Source organism: Athene cunicularia (genome assembly GCF_003259725.1).
Source record: "Athene cunicularia isolate RWA chromosome Z unlocalized genomic scaffold, athCun1 chrZ_part1, whole genome shotgun sequence".
Taxonomy (NCBI): domain Eukaryota; kingdom Metazoa; phylum Chordata; class Aves; order Strigiformes; family Strigidae; genus Athene; species Athene cunicularia.
Genome location: NW_020799142.1, coordinates 22097537 through 22118474, shown reverse-complemented (window position 1 = coordinate 22118474; position 20938 = coordinate 22097537). Strand labels below are relative to the sequence as shown.

Here is a 20938-nt window from a genome sequence, read left to right as displayed (position 1 = left end):
CAGCCAGAGTGGTGGTCAAAGTGCAGCTGGAAGTAAGTTGTACATATACTTTTGGGGGGAGAGTTGTTTCTGTGTACTGCTTACCTTCCAATACAGACCTCTGCAGCTTTCAAATAATGCAGTTAATTATCCATAAGCATGCTATATGTTAGCTAACAGGCAACAAACAAGGAAGTATAGTGGCCAAATTTACTTTCCACCTATGGGAACTTGGACAAAACAGAAGTTTTGTCTTCAGATGCTGTGAACCAGAAGCATGCCAGAAGATAATAGAACTTTTTTTGTGTGTTAAGGTAAATCATCCTACAAACCAGCACAGATATAATTGGCAAAATATTAAGATGAGCAAGAGGTTTTATGCAGGAGAAATCCAGTTCTGAAATAACCAGTATTACTACCAATTACAGCTGCATTTTGCTGACAGAGTTAAGGGGAACATCAGTTTTGGTAATACTCTGCAGTCCCAACCAGTATGACTGCAGCAATTTCACACTGCCAAGACCAGTTTCCCCTTTGGTAGCACATATATTTATGTAGCATTCTCTGTTGATCACAAGAGCACAGCTCATCTTCTCAGCTTAGAGTTTAGATACTAGTCATGGCAGAAGCATCCCCTGGCAGTGCTGAAGGAAGCTGGTGCCAGCAGAGTACAGATTTCAGTGATTACTCTGACCAGTGGCTCAAATTGGACATGGAAACTGAGCTAACCCCACACTAAAGAAGGTGAGGCTCAAAGGTCAGAACTGAGGCCAAAATGAGGAGCTTACATTGCACTTGCCTCTGGCTTTTGTGGATGAACACAAGATGTCATTTGCTGAGAGTGTTGGTCTGAAATCTTCAATAATCACTTGAGTCACATACAAAAATTTAAAAGTTGTCATCATAATGACTGGACCAAAATCAGTCGTTTAGAATTTCATCAAATACAGTGTAAATGCATTTGTTTTCAGTATTCATGCTCTTGTGATTGGCAGTGCCACATTTAAATGCTGTGGATGGCATAACCAACTGGGATAAGTATAAATCACTGTTTTAATAAATAAACTGTGCTGGTTTACAGAAAGATTCCATTTGCAAGTATACTGCACAAACTGCACACACATGGGACATACTTAAGAGGCCAGTAGTGAATACCCTATTCAGCAGCATTAAATATAAATGTATTAATTCACTGTTTGATCTTTAAAGAGATGTTTCCACCTCCTCCTTCTGATCAAGAAATTTATGATGGGATTGATGAGGACAATACTGTAACTAGGTATGTTTTTATATCACTTATATAATTTGCTACTTTAATAGTGTTTTCATTTCCGTTTTTAGTACTTTTAATTTAGACAATAATTAGCACGTATTAGGATAATCAGCAAGTAGGTATACATCAGGATGGATTCATGAAGCTAAAAAAATATGTTTCTTTGGTCTTTTAGAGAAGTTTTGTTCTGTAATTAATTTTGGTATGTCAGCAAAAGCAGCTGCAGTCATGAAAATCCCCAAATCCCCAATTGAACAGAATAGCTCTAAAATGAAAATAACAAAATGGAATGCTAGCTTGCTGAGTTACAACATGAAAACAGTAAGCCACTAAATTAATATCTATAGCTACAAATATATCTAAGTATCTACAAATGACCTAACATCCATATTTCTCGTTTCACATTTTAGTGTTTAGGTTTCCGGTAAGTGTCCTTGCCTTGTGGTATATACATTGTTGGCATTAATGAGAATTATATGCATCAGTGAAGAATTTAAACTGGACCTTTTAAAATGAATGTTACATTTTACATTGTGATAATTACATGCATACTCCAAAGGTCTGTATCACAGGATGAAGATAAGAATGATATCTGGTCCTGGGGAATCTTGAAGAGGCTAAAGGTCAAAGATGACAAAAAGAAAAGTGTACGAGAAAAAACAACCAAAGTCAATGGGGCAGAAGATAATGGAGATTTGTTGTAAGATTCTGCCAGGAAATCACAGTGCACATTAACTAATTCTAATAAACCATTGATCACATGCTACTAACATGTTCTGACAGCAGCCTAATGAATCACTCATCAAATTGCAGCTCAGGATGATACTTTCCTGCAAAAACACTGACCTCTTTTCTTTTCACCTGCATAATATAATTATTGTCTTAACAAGCTGTATTCATTGCAAAAGTCTGGTAACTAAAACATACACAAAAATTTTTTTGGTGAAGAGCAGCAAAATAATCCATCATCACCACGTCACTCTGGTGATGTAAATTTGCTGTATCCTCAGTTAAAATGTACTTTGCTCATGAGTACAATCTAGCTCAGATGAAGTATTCAATCTAGCCCCATTAATCCAAATTTTAGGATGGATCTTCTACCCATCTCACCTAGAGGTTAGATCAGCAACTGGTGTTTTTACCACCACTTTCTCTCATTCAGTTCTGAACCAGTTTATAGTTCATGAGTATTGCTGCTGTCAGCAGAGCTTCAAAATGTCTGGAGATTACTTGGAGTCCTTGTGTTGCAAATTTATAAAATTATTTAAATGATGCAAAAGCCTATTAATGTGATATAAATACTTAATGAACATTTTTTTTTCCAGCATGTCTCCTTCAACAAAGCAGTTTAGAAAAGGTAATTAATAGTCTCTTGTTCAGTCTCCATATTGATTCCTGATCCTTTTTTCTGTATACATTACTCTGTATCATGCTAGTCACAAAAATACATCCAAGGAAGGAAACAGGATATCCCATTGCTTACCCAGTTTCAGCAAACAAATGTCAAATATTGTGACTTGTTTGGCTACAGTCAAAGAAATACATATACACTGCAAGCTCTCTAGAGAAAAAATTAATGTATTTTTTAAGAAGTCATGATTTTTCTATGTGAGATTTCCACTAGTTCATTTTACTTGACATTACCTATGAACAGATACACTTGGAAAGAAGCACTTAATGCAAGACTTCAAAAGTATAAAGAGATCCTTGTAATTTTTATCACTTGCAGTGACATATAAATATCAGCTCAGCCATAGAATAGAAAGCAAGTTCTTACAATTTTTGAGGTTGTTGCCTGAACTGAGTTTGGAAACTTTTATCTCCTACTGTGGTATTTCTAGCCATTGATTTGATGAGTTAAACAATTGCTTCCTCTCTACAAATATGCTGAATGTGATTCAAAGTATATTCTTGGGGTAAGAATTCTTTTCACTGCTTTGGCACTGCAAGATGGCCTAAAAACTAACATACATGTGATTCATATCCACTTCCAAGCAATGTTGCATTGACCAAAGTGCTATAGAAGTGCATGAGTGTACATTAAAATCAAACTCCAAAAATATAATTTGATGCAACACAGTGGGAAATGGACTAATTAAAATGAAGATTAAAGGCTACTGCATTAGCCAACATGTGCTAAAACTTGCTTCAGCTTAAGAAGATTAAAATATCAGTGAATACCTATTAATATTAATAAAGAGTCTTATTCTGAAGGGGTTGGGTGGTGTTTGTTTTGCACAGTAGATTGTGCAAAACAGAGAACCCACAGTTACAACAGACAGTAAATGGCTACAGTACCTGCTGTAATTTCTGATCAGCTTAGATACTCTACTGTAGATTATAACACAGTGTATTCAGTACTCGAGGATCACATAATAATTTTCCATCTTTTTAAACACTATTTTTTCAGACTGTGAAGATGATGTTTATGATGATGTAGATTCTTCGGACTTTCCTCCACCACCGCCTGAAATCAAGCAAGTGAAAATGGGAATTACTCCCCTGATTAGAAATCTGTAATACACTGTAAAAAATTTTAAAAGCATTTACTAGATATGTATGCTTTATTTGGTGCTGTCAGGTTTTGTAGTTCACATAACCTTACTGTGGACAATGGAGGATGAATGCTCCCTGCCTCCATTTCAGATTGAAATAATAATTAGACTATAGAATAAATAAGCATGCTTAGAATTTCCACAAATTCAGTCCCTGATGGACAAGAGGTAGAAATTAATACATGGCCTAAAGGTACCACATTGTAGATTCTCTGCATGCAGTCCTCTTCCTATAAAATTTGGAGACTTAGGATAAGCACTTTATCTCAGCTGCTGCAGAATTTTAAGAGAAAAGGAGATAGTACTCTGTGTTATGAGTATGAAACACATCTGGAGATGTCAAGTTCAACATGGAAAACTTTTAACCCTGGACCAGGAAGTTATGGACATCTCTGGAGCACAGATGTGTTATAAGCACAGATGCATCTGTGAAGATGCCTGCAACATGTCACATTCTGTTGTTACCAACTCCACGCAGGTGGAGCTATAGAGTTCACTACAATAATCTAGTCTGGAGACGTTGAAACAGAGCTCTTTGAACTGTGTATCCAGTTCGAAGGAGGAAAGGATCAAAATAAAGTCAGACTTTAAATTCCCAGGTACAGCATCAGGAAGGGAAGTTAGGGCTTGAAACCTTTCTGTGCTCATTCGCACAAGACAACAGTATCAGGGATGTGGAAAAAGCAACAGAACTTGACACGGGTCATGTAATGCATATTTATTGGTGTAACAAGGTCTTCTATGGGCACATAGGACTGACACAGCTACTGTATGAAAGGCTAAGATGGTCCATCTGCCTTCTCACTGGGACATGTGTTATACAGCCTATTGCCCGAAGATATACAGACTTCACAAAAATTGCTTCTTGCCTAGAGATTCTAAAGTGATGGGTATCATTTACCTAAACTATTTTTAGTAGATGTAAAGTTCTCATTGCTCTAGCAGCTAAATACTTGGAATAATTTTTCATATTCAGTTATACGATAGATATATTAACATCAGAACTCATTAAAAAGGTAGGAAAGACAACACTAACTTTTTCTTTTGAAATCAAATCTGTATTGTATGATCCATATTAGTTTTGTAAAACAACAAAAACATACTAGACACATGAAGGCAAATGCATTTTCACTGAAATTATCAAAATGTTGTCAATATCTCAGATGTGTTGTTAATTTTATCTCTAACCTCTTGTTTTAGCTCATCAAAATCAGCAAGCTTTGGAAAACATAAATCAGATGAAAAAGATGCACAAAAGCTTAAAAGGATGGAAAAAGATGAGAAAGAGTTCAGAAAAAAGTTCAAAGTAAGTTTTGTTCAAAGTTTTGTTCACATAAAATGTAAAGACTAAAATATCTGTATGGTGTCCTGTAATTTGTATCCCGTAATTTGTAAATAATCCATTATTTTGCCTTTAAAAGGTAAAATATTACTACTTGTAAAAGTAGTGAACTATCCAAATGGCAAGCATGGACACATACCAAATAGCATAAAAAATTATGTGCCTGATTTCCAAAAACTTAATAATAAATGGGAATAAATTGGTCTAAAAATTTTATAGAAATTATATAAAATTTATATAAATAAATCTTATGATGATAAGCTTTACATTGACTTTTTTAACCAGTGTCTCTTTATTTTTGCAGTTTGAAGGTGAAATTAAAGTTCTTTACTCTACCACCACAGTCAAGGATTTGCCCCAGAGAAGATGGGGATCTAAAGACTTACAAGTTAAACCAGGGGAGTCTCTTGAAATTATTGAAAGCACAGATGATACCAAGGTCCTGTGCAGGAATGAAGAAGGAAAATGTAAGTTTTATTAAAAAGCTGTAGTACAAATCACATTCCCAGACAGTGACTGAGTCAGGACATGTAAAACCTTCACATATTAAAGCAGAGCCTTGTACTTGTCTTCTTCCTTGCCTTGTGGTTGACAAGAGGTAAATTCCTGTTATTTTATTATTGTGTTTTAAGAGCAGCTTGCCTTAAAAATTTAAAACTCCAGTAGATAAGAAATACCAAATGTGAGAAAAAGGACAACTTAGTTATGTAAATCATGCTTTGCATCAACTAAGATTAACAGAAGTTTTGTTGCTTCTGTCTCCCTCTGTTTGACCAAAAGTGTACAGCTATGAAATCTTACAGAATCTAGTAAAAGTTAAATCCTTGCTGCACTTCTGGGAAGCACTTGCCCCTTGATTGCAGCCAAGGGAAAATCAATAACAATATTCTTACTTTGGACTGACAGAGGCGGAGTTTAATCTTTTCAACAGGCCAGGGGGAGGAAACTGCTTAGGAGCCTTCCCCCCAGCCCCTAGTTGATTCAAGGCATATGTCCTCATTGGCATGCCTGCTTGTTTTGGGAGCCACATGAGGCCTTTCAGTGTTTCTTTGAAACCCTTGGCCAGGGTGTGCATTGGCAGAAGTTCCTGCATTTTTTGAGAAGTCCGGACCATCTACTGTTGGTTTCAATTTCTTAATGTGCTGCTGTTACAATACTTTTCAGATCTCCTAATGAAAACTGACTTTGTGTAGGAACAGAATACATTCCAAGTAGCAGTATCCTTCCACTCACCTTTACTTTTTACCTCTGACCTATGTAGAAGACAGTCAAATGCTATAAACCTCTGAAGGGGATTCAGTCTCTTTCCTTCTATTTTTTTTCTCTCTGTACTCAACTGTTACAGTCTGGAGTAAAGCCTTCTTCCTGGCAGGCCTGAAGGATGAGGAAGAACTTCTTGCATAAGACATATGTTTCAAAATATGGATTGCACTAGTGTAGCCACTTCCCAAAGAGCAACTTTCAATGCTGCATTTTTTGAATCAAGCTAATGACAAAGAAGAAAGTAGTTCATGTTGGCTGTTTTCCTCACATAGTCTTCAAAGCCTCTGAAATAGTGACAGGAGCTACTGATTTGCTATGCATAATAGAGCAAAACAAATAATAATATCCTCCCTGAAAACCTCTGAATAGATCTCTGTCAATTTTCACATTAATTAGTGAAGTTTGAATCCTAAGTGCATGACAGTTTTGGTTGTTTGCTCTAGTGGCTTTAGTTTATCATACCTTAAAGCTCTGATTTTACCTTTGGAAAGCCAGATAAGACTGCAAATCAACAATTAAAGATGTTTTCACACATGAATTCTTCCATTTAATTGTTAATTAATGAAGCACTTTCATAGATTCATGCCTTTACTGGCAGTTAAACAAAATTGCAAATTATGTTACAGTGTCTTGCCACCTTTTTAAGCAAGGGTTGATAATCTTATTTTGAAATTTCAAAACTGAAAGAAGGAACTAATTCTTATTTACCTTCTCAAATTCCTTCTTACCGTTGCCTTGGTCTGACCCATGGACCTTTTGAAATACACAGAACCCTTCAATTCACTTTCATAAATTTTGCTTAAGTATTAGGATATAAATGGACTTCAGTGCCTGAAAATTTAAGTTGCGTCCCCTCCAAGCTTCCTTTACACCATCAGAGAGCAGCTGGCCTGATGTGTCATAGCTCTCAGTAGTACTAAGCAATCAGGATGCAGTGTGCTGACCTGCTGCCTTGTTCCCTGTTACAGAAGTCACTTAAATATGAATATTTTAGTTAGAAACAAAACCTTTGGATTAGTAAATTCGAATGAGTGTGAGATGTATCTCCCATGTATTTAGGGGCTAGGGACTGTCGGAAGAACCTAGAATATGCTTTGCAGTAGTAGGACTGTCACAATGATGTCTGGCTTGCAAGTATGCTGTGTTTGTACACCATGACTGTAAGCAAAGAAATTTTGCTCTCATGTATTTCATGTGAAAAAATTAAAAGAAAAAATAGAGAAGATTAGCTTAGCCAAATGACTTTAAATGATTCCCAGGAGATGTCAGGAGTTCAGGACCCTACTAAACTCTGCTTAAAGACAATATAAAAGAGATGACATCTTAAAAAAAACAACAATTTCCATGCCTTTATCTCAGAAAATAAAATCAGTGGAACAACAGCCAGGCTAAGAATATCCTGAACAGACAGAGCTTTCCCGATGTGTACCAACCTGCAATCAGTCTGAAAGCATATGAAGGTGACAAAATCTGCAGTACTAGGTTCCTTGACTATCAGAGATGACCTGCAGTTTAACAAGTTTCTAGTAGGCAAAATTTATAATAGAATTTATGTCAGTATCCAGTTGTCATGACCCTAAAGATAAAAATACAGGCAAATTAAGCAAATTTTATCATACATAGCTGCAATCAAATATTAAATGCATAGAACTATTTTTTTATTCATGTAACTTAAATCTTAAACAGAAGCTAAAGCAGATCATTGTCAAACAAAATATTATCACATGAGATTAATCCATTTAGGCAATATTCAGTTCTAGCACAAGACAGAAGTTTTCTTTGGAAATGCAGTGTTTTTAATGTATTATGGCCTTTACAAAGCAAATCACTAATCTACTTTATATCCAGCATATTCTGGAAAAAAAATCTTCTTTACATTTGAGATTTATATCAATATCTAATAACTACCTATTTTAAGATGGAAATACACCAAGATAAAATTAATCATGCCAATGTTTCTTTATGAAGAAAAGCTGTATATAAGAATTAGTTTCTTATTACTATTTGCAGGACTATTGGGGATACTAGTCTTGCCAGACAACTTTTCCAATACTCTGTATAGGAATCATAGGGTATTTTTATATATCAAAACATTGGCCAGTTGAAGACTGTGACAGTTCAGCAGCTTTTGGGAACAGTACTAGCTCATTTTGTCTGATGCCAATTTACAATGGAAGGTTTCCCCTACTAGCAAAGTTAGAGATTCTGAAAAAGTCTGTTTCAGTTATAACAAAATTAGGGCTTGGATGTGTAAAAGGCTTAACACAAATTATGAGACTCTTAAACTGGACATTACTGTGCATTTTAAAATGCAAGATATTTTCATGTCTTGTGTATCAGAAAAGAAAAATCCATGTGAAGGAGGACATAATTCTTAAAGGTAAAAATTATAAGATCTGAGGATTCACCTAGACTGACCTGAAGGATTTCCACCAGAAATGCTAGCAGAAAACTGATACTTTCTGTACTATATAACTGTTCCCCTAAGTACATGGAGCAATAGCAGCACCAAGAATTCAAGGAACTTTTCAGGTCAAGTTGATACATTTATTCTAAAATATGTGAATTGTGTATGAATTACTAAAACCCTGTCATTTGAGTGTGACCAGTTAAGCCCCCCAATGAATAAAAGAAGAAAACTTATACAGTAATTTCAAATATAATAGAAAATCACATTTCTCCTTTAGATCTGTCATATTTTGTACAAACACACTAATGTTTGACTGCAAATACGTAATAGTTATGGCTTTCTCTTTGCTTGTATGTGTTAAACCAATTGACAAGTATTTCAGCAGATATGTTTTACTGAAGACAGCAAGTAATTTTTTCAAGAGATTGAATATATTAATGAATATGTGTGGTTTTATCTGATTTCATTAGTAATGCAACAGAGTAATGGAATAATTCACCAGTGAGTAGCTTTTCTAAGGTATTTCCCTTATTTATATAAACAGTGCTTATCAATATGAAACACTTAGAAAATTTTTTTAAATTACAGTTAATGATTATTAATTAGTGTATACATATTGAAATACATTTTTGGCCCTGTAGGAAACTATACATATTTCTGTTATTTATTATTATAAATATTATTATATGTTGTTTTGTTTTGTTTTGGGTTTTTTTATGCTGTAATTTGTGAACTGTACTACATTTTGTGTTAATAGCTATTGCTTCACACCCCTGTCATGCAACCAGGAAACTAAAATATAAAATGAAAACCTAATCTTGCATAACCTGAATTACTATTTTCTCCTTTCTGTACTAGTTTTGTGTACAATGGAAACTATTGCAACAACACAAGAGAAACAACATTTTATGAATATGGAAAGCACCTTACACAGTAGACATCTAACTGGTCTTGGAGCTACTGTAGTATTCTGATTTTGTATCTAAGGCACCATGTTATACTAAACAAGCAGACAAGAATAATTAAAACTAAAACTGGACATAGCAAAATTTTCCTCAAGTACATATTCATTGTACATCACTATCCATCTGTCTTTCTCTCTGAAATATCTAAAACAGAACAAACGCATTTCACTAGTGCTAGCAGCAGAACAAGTAACATGAATATTTAAATTTAACTGAAATACATGTATCTTTCAATTTTACAGATGGCTATGTTCTGAGAAGCAATTTAGTTGAGAAGTAAGTACAAAGTGATCTTCTTGAAAAGTTTGTTACAACACTCAATTTTGTTTTAAACTGTTTGTTCAATAAAAGTGAAATGTAATTATTTTAGTATGTCATTCTAGTCCTGCAAATTAAGTTATTTTTATGGAGTTTAGATTTCTCAGGCATTAGTCACATACATCCATACTGGAGAATTTCCATGGCCCCATCCTCATTGCTTAACCATAAACTCTATTTTAAATGATGAAAAATTACATAAATTAAACATTATCGGTACTAGAATCTTACTGAACAGCACATTAATGTGATTAAGGGTATTGATGCCATTTTCAAATGTTTAAGTCAAATGGACCAATTTTTCTTTAGGTTTATTTTTATTTCAGTCTTACTGGGATTGAGCAGATTTGGCTCAGTGTTGCTCCAAATATTTGCATGGAGTTCAGCATTTAGGCTCTGATCCAAAACTCTCATCAGACAAAGCCTTTCTATTTCCTTCAAAGGGCTTTATGTTAGACCCTTAAATATCAAATCAGATGTCACATTTAGAATTGAGGCCTGCAAACACTTATACACATGTTAAACTTATAAATAGTTTTATTGGCTTCCATAGGCCTGTTCATGTATCTAAGTGACATATTTTGAAATTTCCTATTCATGGAGCATGTATCATTTATAGACATTACCTAAATTCATTATCTAAAAAGCTGCTTCTACAAAACTATTATGGCATAGCCAAATACAGAAACAAATAAGAAGTTCAAGGGTACACTGATTTTTTTTACTCATCTTTTCTGGTTTTCATTTTAAAAATCAGTAAGTATTTAATTTTTTATGGACATATCTCTATGAATTTGTTAGAATAACTGCTTAAAACCCTAATTTTAAAACAACCCGTTAATAAAGTGAGCCTTTCATGTTAGAAAGAAATGTATCCAGCTCTACCCTTCACTGAAAATCCTTTAACTGGACCATCTTTCTCAACATTGTTCTGTTGCCACAAAGGTTGCACTTTTGTAATTAGCAAATTAATTACTTGATCCATGACTGTACCATACAGTTATACTATTTTGTATTTGCATGCAAATAGGAATATATATCTGATTTCTCAATTTTTTAATACATTATTTTTCTTTTTTTTTAACTTACAGCGATGGAGATATTTACGATGATATTGGTGATGGTATGTTAGATATTTCAAACAATACAATAACTATATTCAATTACACCAAATATATCCTTGAGTCAAAATACTAAACAATACTAATATTTTTGTATTTTATCTCAATTTCAGATTGCATCTATGATAATGACTGATGTAGAATTCTATGCAAGTAATAGCTTCATTGAAGATCAAAATCTATTTTGGACTTCCTAATTGTGAAAGCAAGAAAAGTCACTAAATCTGGTTATAAGTTAATCGGTTACACTCTTCTAAACGTGCTATTAACCTTTTTTTAGGATTTCAGGGGTTTGTCACCTCTTGCTTTGTATGACATTTGTATTGCCATTTATCTGAGTAATTAAAATTCAGGGAATATGAGCTAAAGTTAAGATTATAATTTTCAACTTCTTTTCCACATTTATGACAGTCCATGTAAAAACAGTTCTTCAACTAGCTACACCCAAAGAGGCCAGTTCAGGTCTATGAATGGAACAACAGACTCTGGGAACAGGTTTTACTCTGGCTCTGGTCTATTAAACACCAGAGACTGCCACTCTGGGGAGGGCAGTATCCTGAAAATAAATGCTTCCTTTGATGATAACATCCTGTTGTAAAAACAGGAAATCAAAAGTGGGCATCAGAGAAGACATCATCATTGCTGACCTGCCACTCCAACTGCAATAGCCTTAGCTATACTGACATGTACAGCCATGTACCACTATTGCTGAAGTTTCTTTCTCTACGTTGTACTAATGATAGAATACCATTTTCTAAAATTCATTTGACCGTTTTGTAAGTAATCTTTGACTAATATTAATAGTAAAATAGTAATGATGTTATATGTGTTACATACAGTACTCTGAGATATAAACCATAGATGAGTCTACTTTATAGTATAGTGTTGCTCAAAATTTATTCAAAAAATTTAGGTTAAGACTTAATTTCTGTTTAGTTTGAAGATATGTTGTTGTCACTATAGTAATTTAGGCATTAAAATGGACCTATAAACTGATTATAAACTGGTTTGGAATCACTTCTAGAATATGCATGTAGATTTATCACACCATTTTGATCTTTTTCTTCTAAGTACTGTATTTTGTACTAGACTTGGCTAAATGAGAGTATAGAATTTAAATGTTTTAATGCTTATCCACTGTGGAAACAACATTTATTCCTAAAGATCACTGGTGATGCTGTTCTTTGAATGAGCAAGTAGCAAATCAAAGTAAAAGGAATGGATGAATCATAATAATAAATATCACTTTGCACTTACATATCAGAACTCACTGGAAACCAAAACACATTTACAGTGCTCTCCCAATAAAGAGAGTGAGCATGCAGAAAATGGAACATGTATTTGTAATGCATGATGCTTTTGCTGTAGTGCAAGATTACTGAAAACCTGCAACAACCAATGTGTCTAGATCAGTGTAAGCAGCTCCTCTTGATCATCAAGTATCCTACAGTCCTTAAGGATACAGTGCAATGTAGCAAGACAGCAGGTTTAGCTTATAAATGTAAAAACATTTTGTCTCCGTTGAAGTGAGTCTTGGTCCCAGCAGAACTGAGATTTCACCTTACACAAGCGCCTTTCATTGATGGTTCAAAATACAGTAAATTTCTAAGGAGGTATAATGCTATGGGGATATCAAATATAAAATTAACTGTAGAGATAATAGCCTATAAGCTATTTTATACTGTATTTAAAATCACTGATAATACACTGAAAAGCTATATGTAAACTTGTTTCCTGTCCTGTATTTTCTAGTCAACCAGCATCCAGGCATACAAATACCAATTTTATGGGTAAACATCAGCACCAACACCCAAATTTAAAACATGACCTTGTATATTAAGTACAATAAATGTGTCTGGCTATTTGGCTATGTCACTGCTGGTGGTTTACTTATTTTTCAGGGGCATTCAAGAGGATATCTGCATTAAATTAGTGATATACCAAAGAACTGAGAGGGAATGCAGACATTTAGAAATGCACAACCACTTGTCAGTTAACAATAGGATAAATCATTTCATGCTTTACACAGCTAATTATCTCAAATAGAGTTTGTGTTAAATTCTAACATATATGCCCAGTCTTGGTTTAGTTTTAACTGCTGGTAGAATTTCATGTGTTGCAGTAAGACCAACAAAGGAACTTCCCTTCTGAATATAGTTTATCTTGTAATAAAGGACTTTGGTGGAACACAAACCTCTTTTTCCCCCCTGAAAAACAAGTGAATTTTATTCTTTGTGAGATTTTTTGGTCATATATTTTCCATGTTCTTAACCTTGATGTGTTGTAGGTACTGTATTTCCTTACTAATTATACTGGCTGAATTGGTTGTATGATACATTAAATCATCAAAAGAAATAATCATAAGATACTTTAAGCTGAAAATCTGTGTCTTGTTTTGACAGATCAAATATAATATAGGGTGTTGAAATGTATTTATAAGGTACGACACACTGAAAAATTAGTGGTATTGTATGTTTTTTCTTTTCATTACTTCACCAATACAATTAACTGGATGCATTTTTTTTCTTTCTCTGAATAAAAAGTGTGCTTTCTGACAAGAAATGTGGGTACATAATTTTCTGCCAATGTAGAAGAAGAGTAGCTGAACAATAACTTCTGAAAATTACCACTGAGCAGCAAACAGAGTAAAAATCAACTTTATTATTTATTTTTATTTATTATTATCAATTTTATTGCTGCAAAGGCAGCACAAGTACAATGTGGCATTTGTTTGTCAATCTAGATACTATCCAGCAAGTGAAATGCAAGCAGAAAATCTTCCGGACAGGAAAATCCTATACTTAGGCAGTTTAAGGAAGTCTGTATTTTAAGGGTTTCTCACCTGTAATTTATTATTAAAAAAAAAAAAAAAAAAAAAGAAAAAGAAATATGTTCTCTCTCTTGAAATTTTTCCCTCTCCAAACTCAACTATAATCCTGGAGTATTTGGCTGTGCCTGCTAAAATATTCAGCAGTGAAAACATAAAAATATTGACAGAAAAATTAGACTGTTCATTAGATTAGAACACCCCAGTTAAGGTAAACAGAGCTGGTTCCATCTGTGTTGTACCTCTACACTCCCAGTAAACAGGCTAAGCAAAACTGGGAGGGCAAAAAAGACTAATCCAGGAGTTTTAAAGCATTTCTCTGGTGTTACCACAGGGGCTGGACTGCAGGAATGCAGCTGATCTCCTGTGCATTCCTGTGTAAGAGGTTTATATTCTCGCTCCACATTAATTGCATATCCCTTGGCTACTCCTCCCATGGTGGTAACAAAACCCTCCTCTATGTGTGATTTTCTTGCATAATCCACCTCCACTGTGAAGATCAGTGCTTTGGGAAGGAAATTCAGCAGAGGAACCTAGATTCACTGTGTGAATTAGATTAGCCTGTGCCCACCACATTACTTCATGACAGATACAGGTGTAAACGTGTCTGGGGGTACACGTGTATGTGTGTCTGTGTCTGCCTGCGTATATTTTATGTCAAATAAGACAACTTCTGAGGAAACTAGTGGACCCATAAAAGGATACCCTTATGAATTCTGTACTGCAGCCCCAGATCATCCTACATGGAAAAGTTCTTGCATGCAGCTTCACTACAGAGAGAAGCACTCAAATGCTCGGAGGTGCAAGAAATGAGTTTGTATTTGCACAGCCTCAGTTCTGCCTCCTTGTGTGGATGCGTCTTTAAATGCGTGCACAGACTATAATTACATGATGGCTCAGTATTTTTTTCCACAGGATCCCCGCCTCATTTAGTGCATGGGCTGGATGAGAGTTAACAGAAAAGACAGCTGTTCAGCCCTGCTCATTCAGTTTCTGGCCACTCCTTTATTTAGTGCAAATCTTCCCAAGCCTGTGCTTCACCCAGAACTATTAGTTTCTCATGGCATTCATCACAATGATATCTTAGATTCCATGAATAGTAATGGATTTATCTTGTGAAACAGAAAATATTTTATCCCCATTTTTAATGTCCGAAAGGAAGGCATGAACAGAGAACAGTTTGCGGCACATACCCATTAATCCTGTATATAAACCCAAACTGCTAAAGCTAAATTATTTGTATTTTTAGTACTTTCCTAGATTAGGACTCTCACTGTCTTCTCTTCCTCCTCTTTGCCTCTACTTGTGATTAAACACAAAGAGAGAAAACACCTTGTGTTTAAAGAGTTTTAGCATTCAAAATGTGTATTTTAAATATACCATGTTTACAGTAATAAAAAGGAGGCAGATAGGGGATAGTGATAATTTAAATAATAGTTCTGATTATATTCTGAAACAATAAAAACTGGGGACAAATTCTAGAATTGAATGGTCTATATTAATGGACACTTCATCATTTGCTGTCTCCCAACTCCCATCTCAACAGCAAGCTGTTGTCATGGTTTTGAGTCAGGTTTGGTTTTTGCCAGAATTAAACCCTTATGTGCATATGGTCTGGGAATATGCCAGGCTGAGATACCCAAACCAGCTCTGAAAGAATTCACCCGGGATAGCCCTTCATTCACCAGGATCGCTTTCCAAGCCCTCCAACTCGACTACTCAGCCCGGCTAAGAAATGAGGTAGTAGTGCAGCTGAAGGCTCACACTAAGCAGTTTCCAGCATCCTAGTCAGCTCGAAGAGTTAGTTCTCTGTGCCACTCAGGTTAGCCACGGTACTGCAGAATGCCACTGCAGTGTGTCGTAGCCTTGTGCAGAGCAGCAGCATGGTAGCCCCAGGTCCCCTTCTTTGCCTGGGTGGGGCAAAATTACAATGATCTCACAGAGTCTTTCTTCTTTATGTTTCATGCTAGCTAGCTGGCTTCTGAACGTACATAGAATTTGTTAAATTATCTTTATTTGCCTTCTTCTAAAGCACTTTGAAATAGAGGGTTAAGCTGTTATTAAAAGTACAGAGTTTCCTGCTCAAGGCTTTTTATGTTGTGGGCCTTGTTGAAATGAATATAGGAAACCACCTGTTTATATTTTTTCTTAAGACACAAATATTGCTTAAACTTCAAATGTTCACTGTTAGGCAGAAAGGAATTATGCAAAATGTCAGCACGAATGTGAATGTAATGTGAATTAGGTGGATACCAAGGGTTTTAAGAAACTTTACATGATTTGCATTTTCTGTAATATCACCAAATCCTACAGCTCAAGCATCATGAGACAAAGAAAAGAAAAATCAGCACTTGATTTTTTTCCTACCTTTTAATTCTTTTTTTGGCCTGATTCCTGATTTTCAGTTCTTAGCACAAAAAGTTGCCTGATCCTTCAATTGCGTGCGGGTACACTTCAAGTGGAAAATGTACACAAAACACAGACACAGAATCCAGGGCTCCCATCCCCTTTTCTTGCTGACAGAAGGGACACCCTGCCAAGCTCCCTTCCCTTTTCCTGCATCTCAGCGTCTTTCACATTCTCCTGCCCAGGATGATGCCATCACACACCTTCCAGCTCATACAGGTAAGCCCAGTTTCTTCTTTAGTATTGATCCAAAGATATCTTTATTTTTTTGTTGTCAGTGCCTCCTTTTACCACCTGAGATGTTCTGCTTGCTTTCTTGATTACTTCCTGTTTCCTATAATTATTCCTCTTTTCCTTGTTCCTCTGACCACGGCTTTCTGTCCTTTGCTTTTGCTTCCTTGTTCCTTTCTCTTTTCTTTTTTTTTTTTTTAAACTGCTCCCCTACTTCTGCATTCTTGCCCCTGGCGCTTTCATTTTTATCCCATTTTTAAAAGCGGCTCTATTTAAATGCTTATTTTCCATGCAAGATTCCTAACTCTGTGGGTGACACCAGCAGAGGTTTTATTACTCACCAACCACTGAGAAGATTTACAATTCTTCTATTTTGTGTTCTACGCTGTTTATCCCAGCAAGGCCAAGCAAGCCTTCCTTCTGCCCTCAGTATTTGGGAGTGTTCAGTACTTAAGTTGGGATGCTATTTATAAGTAAGTATGACTACTGCCAGTTAAAATAAATAAATAAATACATAACTTTTCTATCCCATCCCTTTTTCTGCTCCCATATTCATAGCAAGCTACTTGCTTCCGGTTGTGTTAAGAGGCTGAAGCCTGTTCTAATGATATCCACTGACTGATGACCATTTCAGATATCGAGATATTTCAGTATGAATATTATATTGTATAACACCATTGCTGTTCAAATGTTAGCCAGCCTTTCTTAGCTAGTGCCCAAAGAAAATGTTAGTGGGCTTCGTCAGTTTTTTAAAAAATACCATGAAGACTTACAACAATCATTTGTGCTGCTATATGGATGATAAATTATCTTTTCATAGAGTTTCAGCACTATTACTGGAGTTTATTTGGACTGAAACATTTAATAGCTTTAATTTTTTAAAGTTTTTTCCTCAGGTCTAATAAATATGCCAACCATACCCAAACTCAACACCAGTTGCTTTTTACAGCTTCAGTAGGATTATGCAGTGCAGAATGCTGTGAAAAATCTTACATAAATGGTTGCTTAAATGGGAGGTTGCACTAATTAACAATCTAGTTAGCAACCTGCACAGTTAATCAGGAAGACTTGTTTGCATCACTTGACATTGTGTTATTTTGCAGAGGGTTGTTGTTGGTTTAGTATGAAACTTAATGCTGCTCTTGCATAATTTTCTTCCATGCACTGTATGTTCATTTTTTAATTTCTTCCATTATTGGATACTGAAGAAATAGTAGCTTTTTACCCAATTGTAATCAATTCATATTTCTATTAATACTTTTTATTTCTAGCTGGATTTAATGGTATTATATTAATGAATTAACTTAGATTATACTGTTTTCCAAAATCAAAGAAAATCCAGAAAAAAATATTTATTGAGTTAAAATTTTTGTTAGAAATAGATTTTTCTTTAGCCAAATCATGTTGCTTTTGCAAACTGTAATAATGATATTTAAAATTTTATCTACAGAACTCCTTTTTGATAACAATATATGTAGAAATAAATATATTGGGTTGTATTTGAAAAGGCTAGCACAGGAATATATTAGGAATACACCACATCAGCCACAAGAGCATTTACACCCCAAAAAACAAACCCAGTGGAGACATTCTCCCTGGGACACAAACTGCCCCTTGCTTTTTTCCCAAGCTGCTTGGTGAACATGAGATGAAATGGGACAAATAAAAAAACCTAAGACATGGCTCAAAAGTTCAACAACAAATATTCAGCATCCACCTAAACCTAGTGGTTACACACTAGAGTCCTCTTTCTTTCGCTTATTCTCTGCACTGTCCCATGTGAGCAGTTTGGCAACTCACCCCTTGCTATAATCAAATGCAGCCTCGGCACTATAGTTGCATCCATACTTGTCACTTGAAACAGTGCCAGAGAACATCCCTGGGCACCGGACCTTGATGGTCTTTGCGGTCACATTGGCCAAACCAGACAGTTTTGGCTCAGGACCAGTGCAAGGCTGTCCAAAGATGACCCAGAACATATTTACAGGACCTGCATGACACCAGTGCTGTCTCCAAGCAACCCCATCAGCCAGTTGGATTCCCAAGGGAGCAGATGTGTGTAAAATGCAGTATCCATGCTTTCACACGTGTTTCAAGTCCTCCTTCCTTCCTGATATCCCAAATTCTGCTAGGTTTACAACAGAGCTCTGGCCACATTCACATTTTCTCAGATCCTCTGGCAGGGTCCGGGACAAAGAAACAGCATTCCCAGGAGGCAGATGATTTTATATGGAGGAAGAATGACCTTTTATATTTCTGCTTGTTGCTGTATTATAGAGACACAGAACAAAAATCTCAAGGACAGTTTATTAAAGGACTTTGATTTATGCAAATTAAGCTACAGCTAGTAGAGTCACCTTTTTTCCCCGTTTCCTTTCCCACATCCTCTGAAGACTCAGCCTTTCTAATACTGCAGCATCACCCTCTCCCTAGCAGATCCTAGTGTCTTCTGTTGCACCACAGGCACACAAGCCCTGAGCGGCAGCTGCATCCTCCCACAGACAGCTCTGTATCACTGGATTGAGACGCAGCGCACAGGCTCTCACCACTTTACACCCACTGTGTAGCACTCAGCGGTTGGAGAATATCAGTGAGTGGTGCCCCACAGGCCACCCATTGAGCAGGTCTGCTCGGGTACCTGTGAGTTAATTCAGTGACTGCTGGTAGGGCAGAGCTGTCAATAATTTAATTTAATATTATGCATTTCTCCAGCTGCCAAAAATTTTATAAACTCTATTTGATTGTCCCAAACTGTAGAACTTCTAAACCAGATGCCCAACAGCTCCTGTTCTTGATCTAACTCTGAGCTGCTGCTGAACCAGCCAGTTTTAGTGTCTGAGATTTTTTCACATAAGAAAAACCAGGTCAAGCGATTCTTGTGGTACCAAATGGACAAATCAATATCTGGTCATCTTTGGTGCAGACCTGTTCATCTATCGTGCCTAGCCGCTGATCAGCTTCTGAGATACTTCATTCAATCAGTGATGGTTTCTTTACACCTTCCTTTTTTATACGTCTGTTGCCAGTATTTCTTGGCTGCAGAAAATAGAGCTCATGTCTTATCCTTTCCTAAGCAGTCTGATGGGCTTCATGTGAAGAAATAGATTAAACAGAGTGATTATAAAAATTCTTTCTAACAATCTAGAGATAGCAAAAGAAGCAATGACTTTTTTTTTTTTTTTTTAACCTTTTGATCTCATTCACCACATTGTCTTCTCTTCCTGTTTGTCCCACGCTCATTCAGGATTAATCATCTATTTAAAGGCAATTTTATGACACTGCAGATTAAGGAAGAGTGTTACAAATGCTGAGCAACTACAGATCACTGTAGTTCAGCTGAACTGAAGAGTTTACCCTCTTATCTGCATGGTCCCAATTAATGTTTTTCTCCTTCTATGTAAAGGGCAGGCTGCAGTTGGTATAAATTGCACATCCTTATTAATTTCCACAGAGTTTAAACAATTTGAGCCAGTTAGGGCTCTGCCACTAGCTTGTCCCTTACACCCGTATTTCTTCATTTGACATAAAACAAGTGGAAAGCTCTTCTCTTCGATCTTCATACTAGATTTTAAATCGTTAAGATTTATAATTCACATAGTAGAATCCTCTACAGCATATTGCAAAACCCTATTTGGCATATAAAAAGGTTGTTGCTGGAAAAATCCCACATGTGAGGGGGCAAAAGGGATAATCTGGTGATTGGAAAAGGATGGAACAAAGCAAATTCTTCATGAACCCTTCCATGTATGTCCAAAATTGTAGCTCTAGCTTTAGAAGCCTCTACCCACCACTGAACATTTACAAACATTTTAACATTGTTTCAAGATTAATCTGTGTCTGCATACCGCCAGATGACACTGGTGGTTTGTTGGTATGTTTTTATATGTCATGCTTTGCCGGTGAGAAAGGAAGTATGCCAGCAGCTCATAGGAAACTCTATCACACTGTGTCCCCAGTTTTAGATATATTTAGTTATATATAGCACTTAGATTGGCATAAAATTATAAACTAAGAAGTAAAATTGAACTAGATTCCACATTTGACCATTAAAACATCTTTAATTTATTTTATTGTAATTTAGACAGTGACAGACAAAAACGATGAATCGAAGAGGATGCCTTATGCAGGATTAACTGTAATTTGTAATACAGACAAGCCATCAGACAAGTGAAGAAGTTAATTTTCTCTTTAGTATTAACTTCCCCTTTCCAAATGGACAAAAAAGAGGGTATCTCCCCCCCCCCCCCC

The 20938-nt window shown here is 35.8% G+C and overlaps 2 protein-coding genes across 3 annotated transcripts in view; both read left to right on the top strand.

The window, feature by feature from the left end:
* Positions 1-13776, top strand: part of FYB1 (FYN binding protein 1) — a 75088-nt gene extending 61312 nt beyond the window's left edge. For both annotated transcript variants that reach the window (XM_026865987.1, XM_026865988.1), the window contains 10 exons: positions 4-32; positions 1189-1258; positions 1812-1952; positions 2578-2609; positions 3663-3768; positions 5008-5113; positions 5454-5616; positions 10030-10063; positions 11197-11228; positions 11340-13776. In XM_026865987.1, coding sequence (XP_026721788.1) covers positions 4-32; positions 1189-1258; positions 1812-1952; positions 2578-2609; positions 3663-3768; positions 5008-5113; positions 5454-5616; positions 10030-10063; positions 11197-11228; positions 11340-11362 — 736 coding nt within the window. In that variant the 3' untranslated portion in view covers positions 11363-13776. The remainder of the gene's footprint in view (positions 1-3; positions 33-1188; positions 1259-1811; positions 1953-2577; positions 2610-3662; positions 3769-5007; positions 5114-5453; positions 5617-10029; positions 10064-11196; positions 11229-11339) is intronic.
* Positions 13777-16532: 2756 nt separating this feature from the next.
* RICTOR (RPTOR independent companion of MTOR complex 2) overlaps positions 16533-20938 on the top strand; it is a 101151-nt gene continuing 96745 nt past the window's right edge. Inside the window, exon 1 of the mRNA XM_026865377.1 lies at positions 16533-16678. The gene's annotated coding sequence lies outside the window, so the exon portion shown is untranslated. The remainder of the gene's footprint in view (positions 16679-20938) is intronic.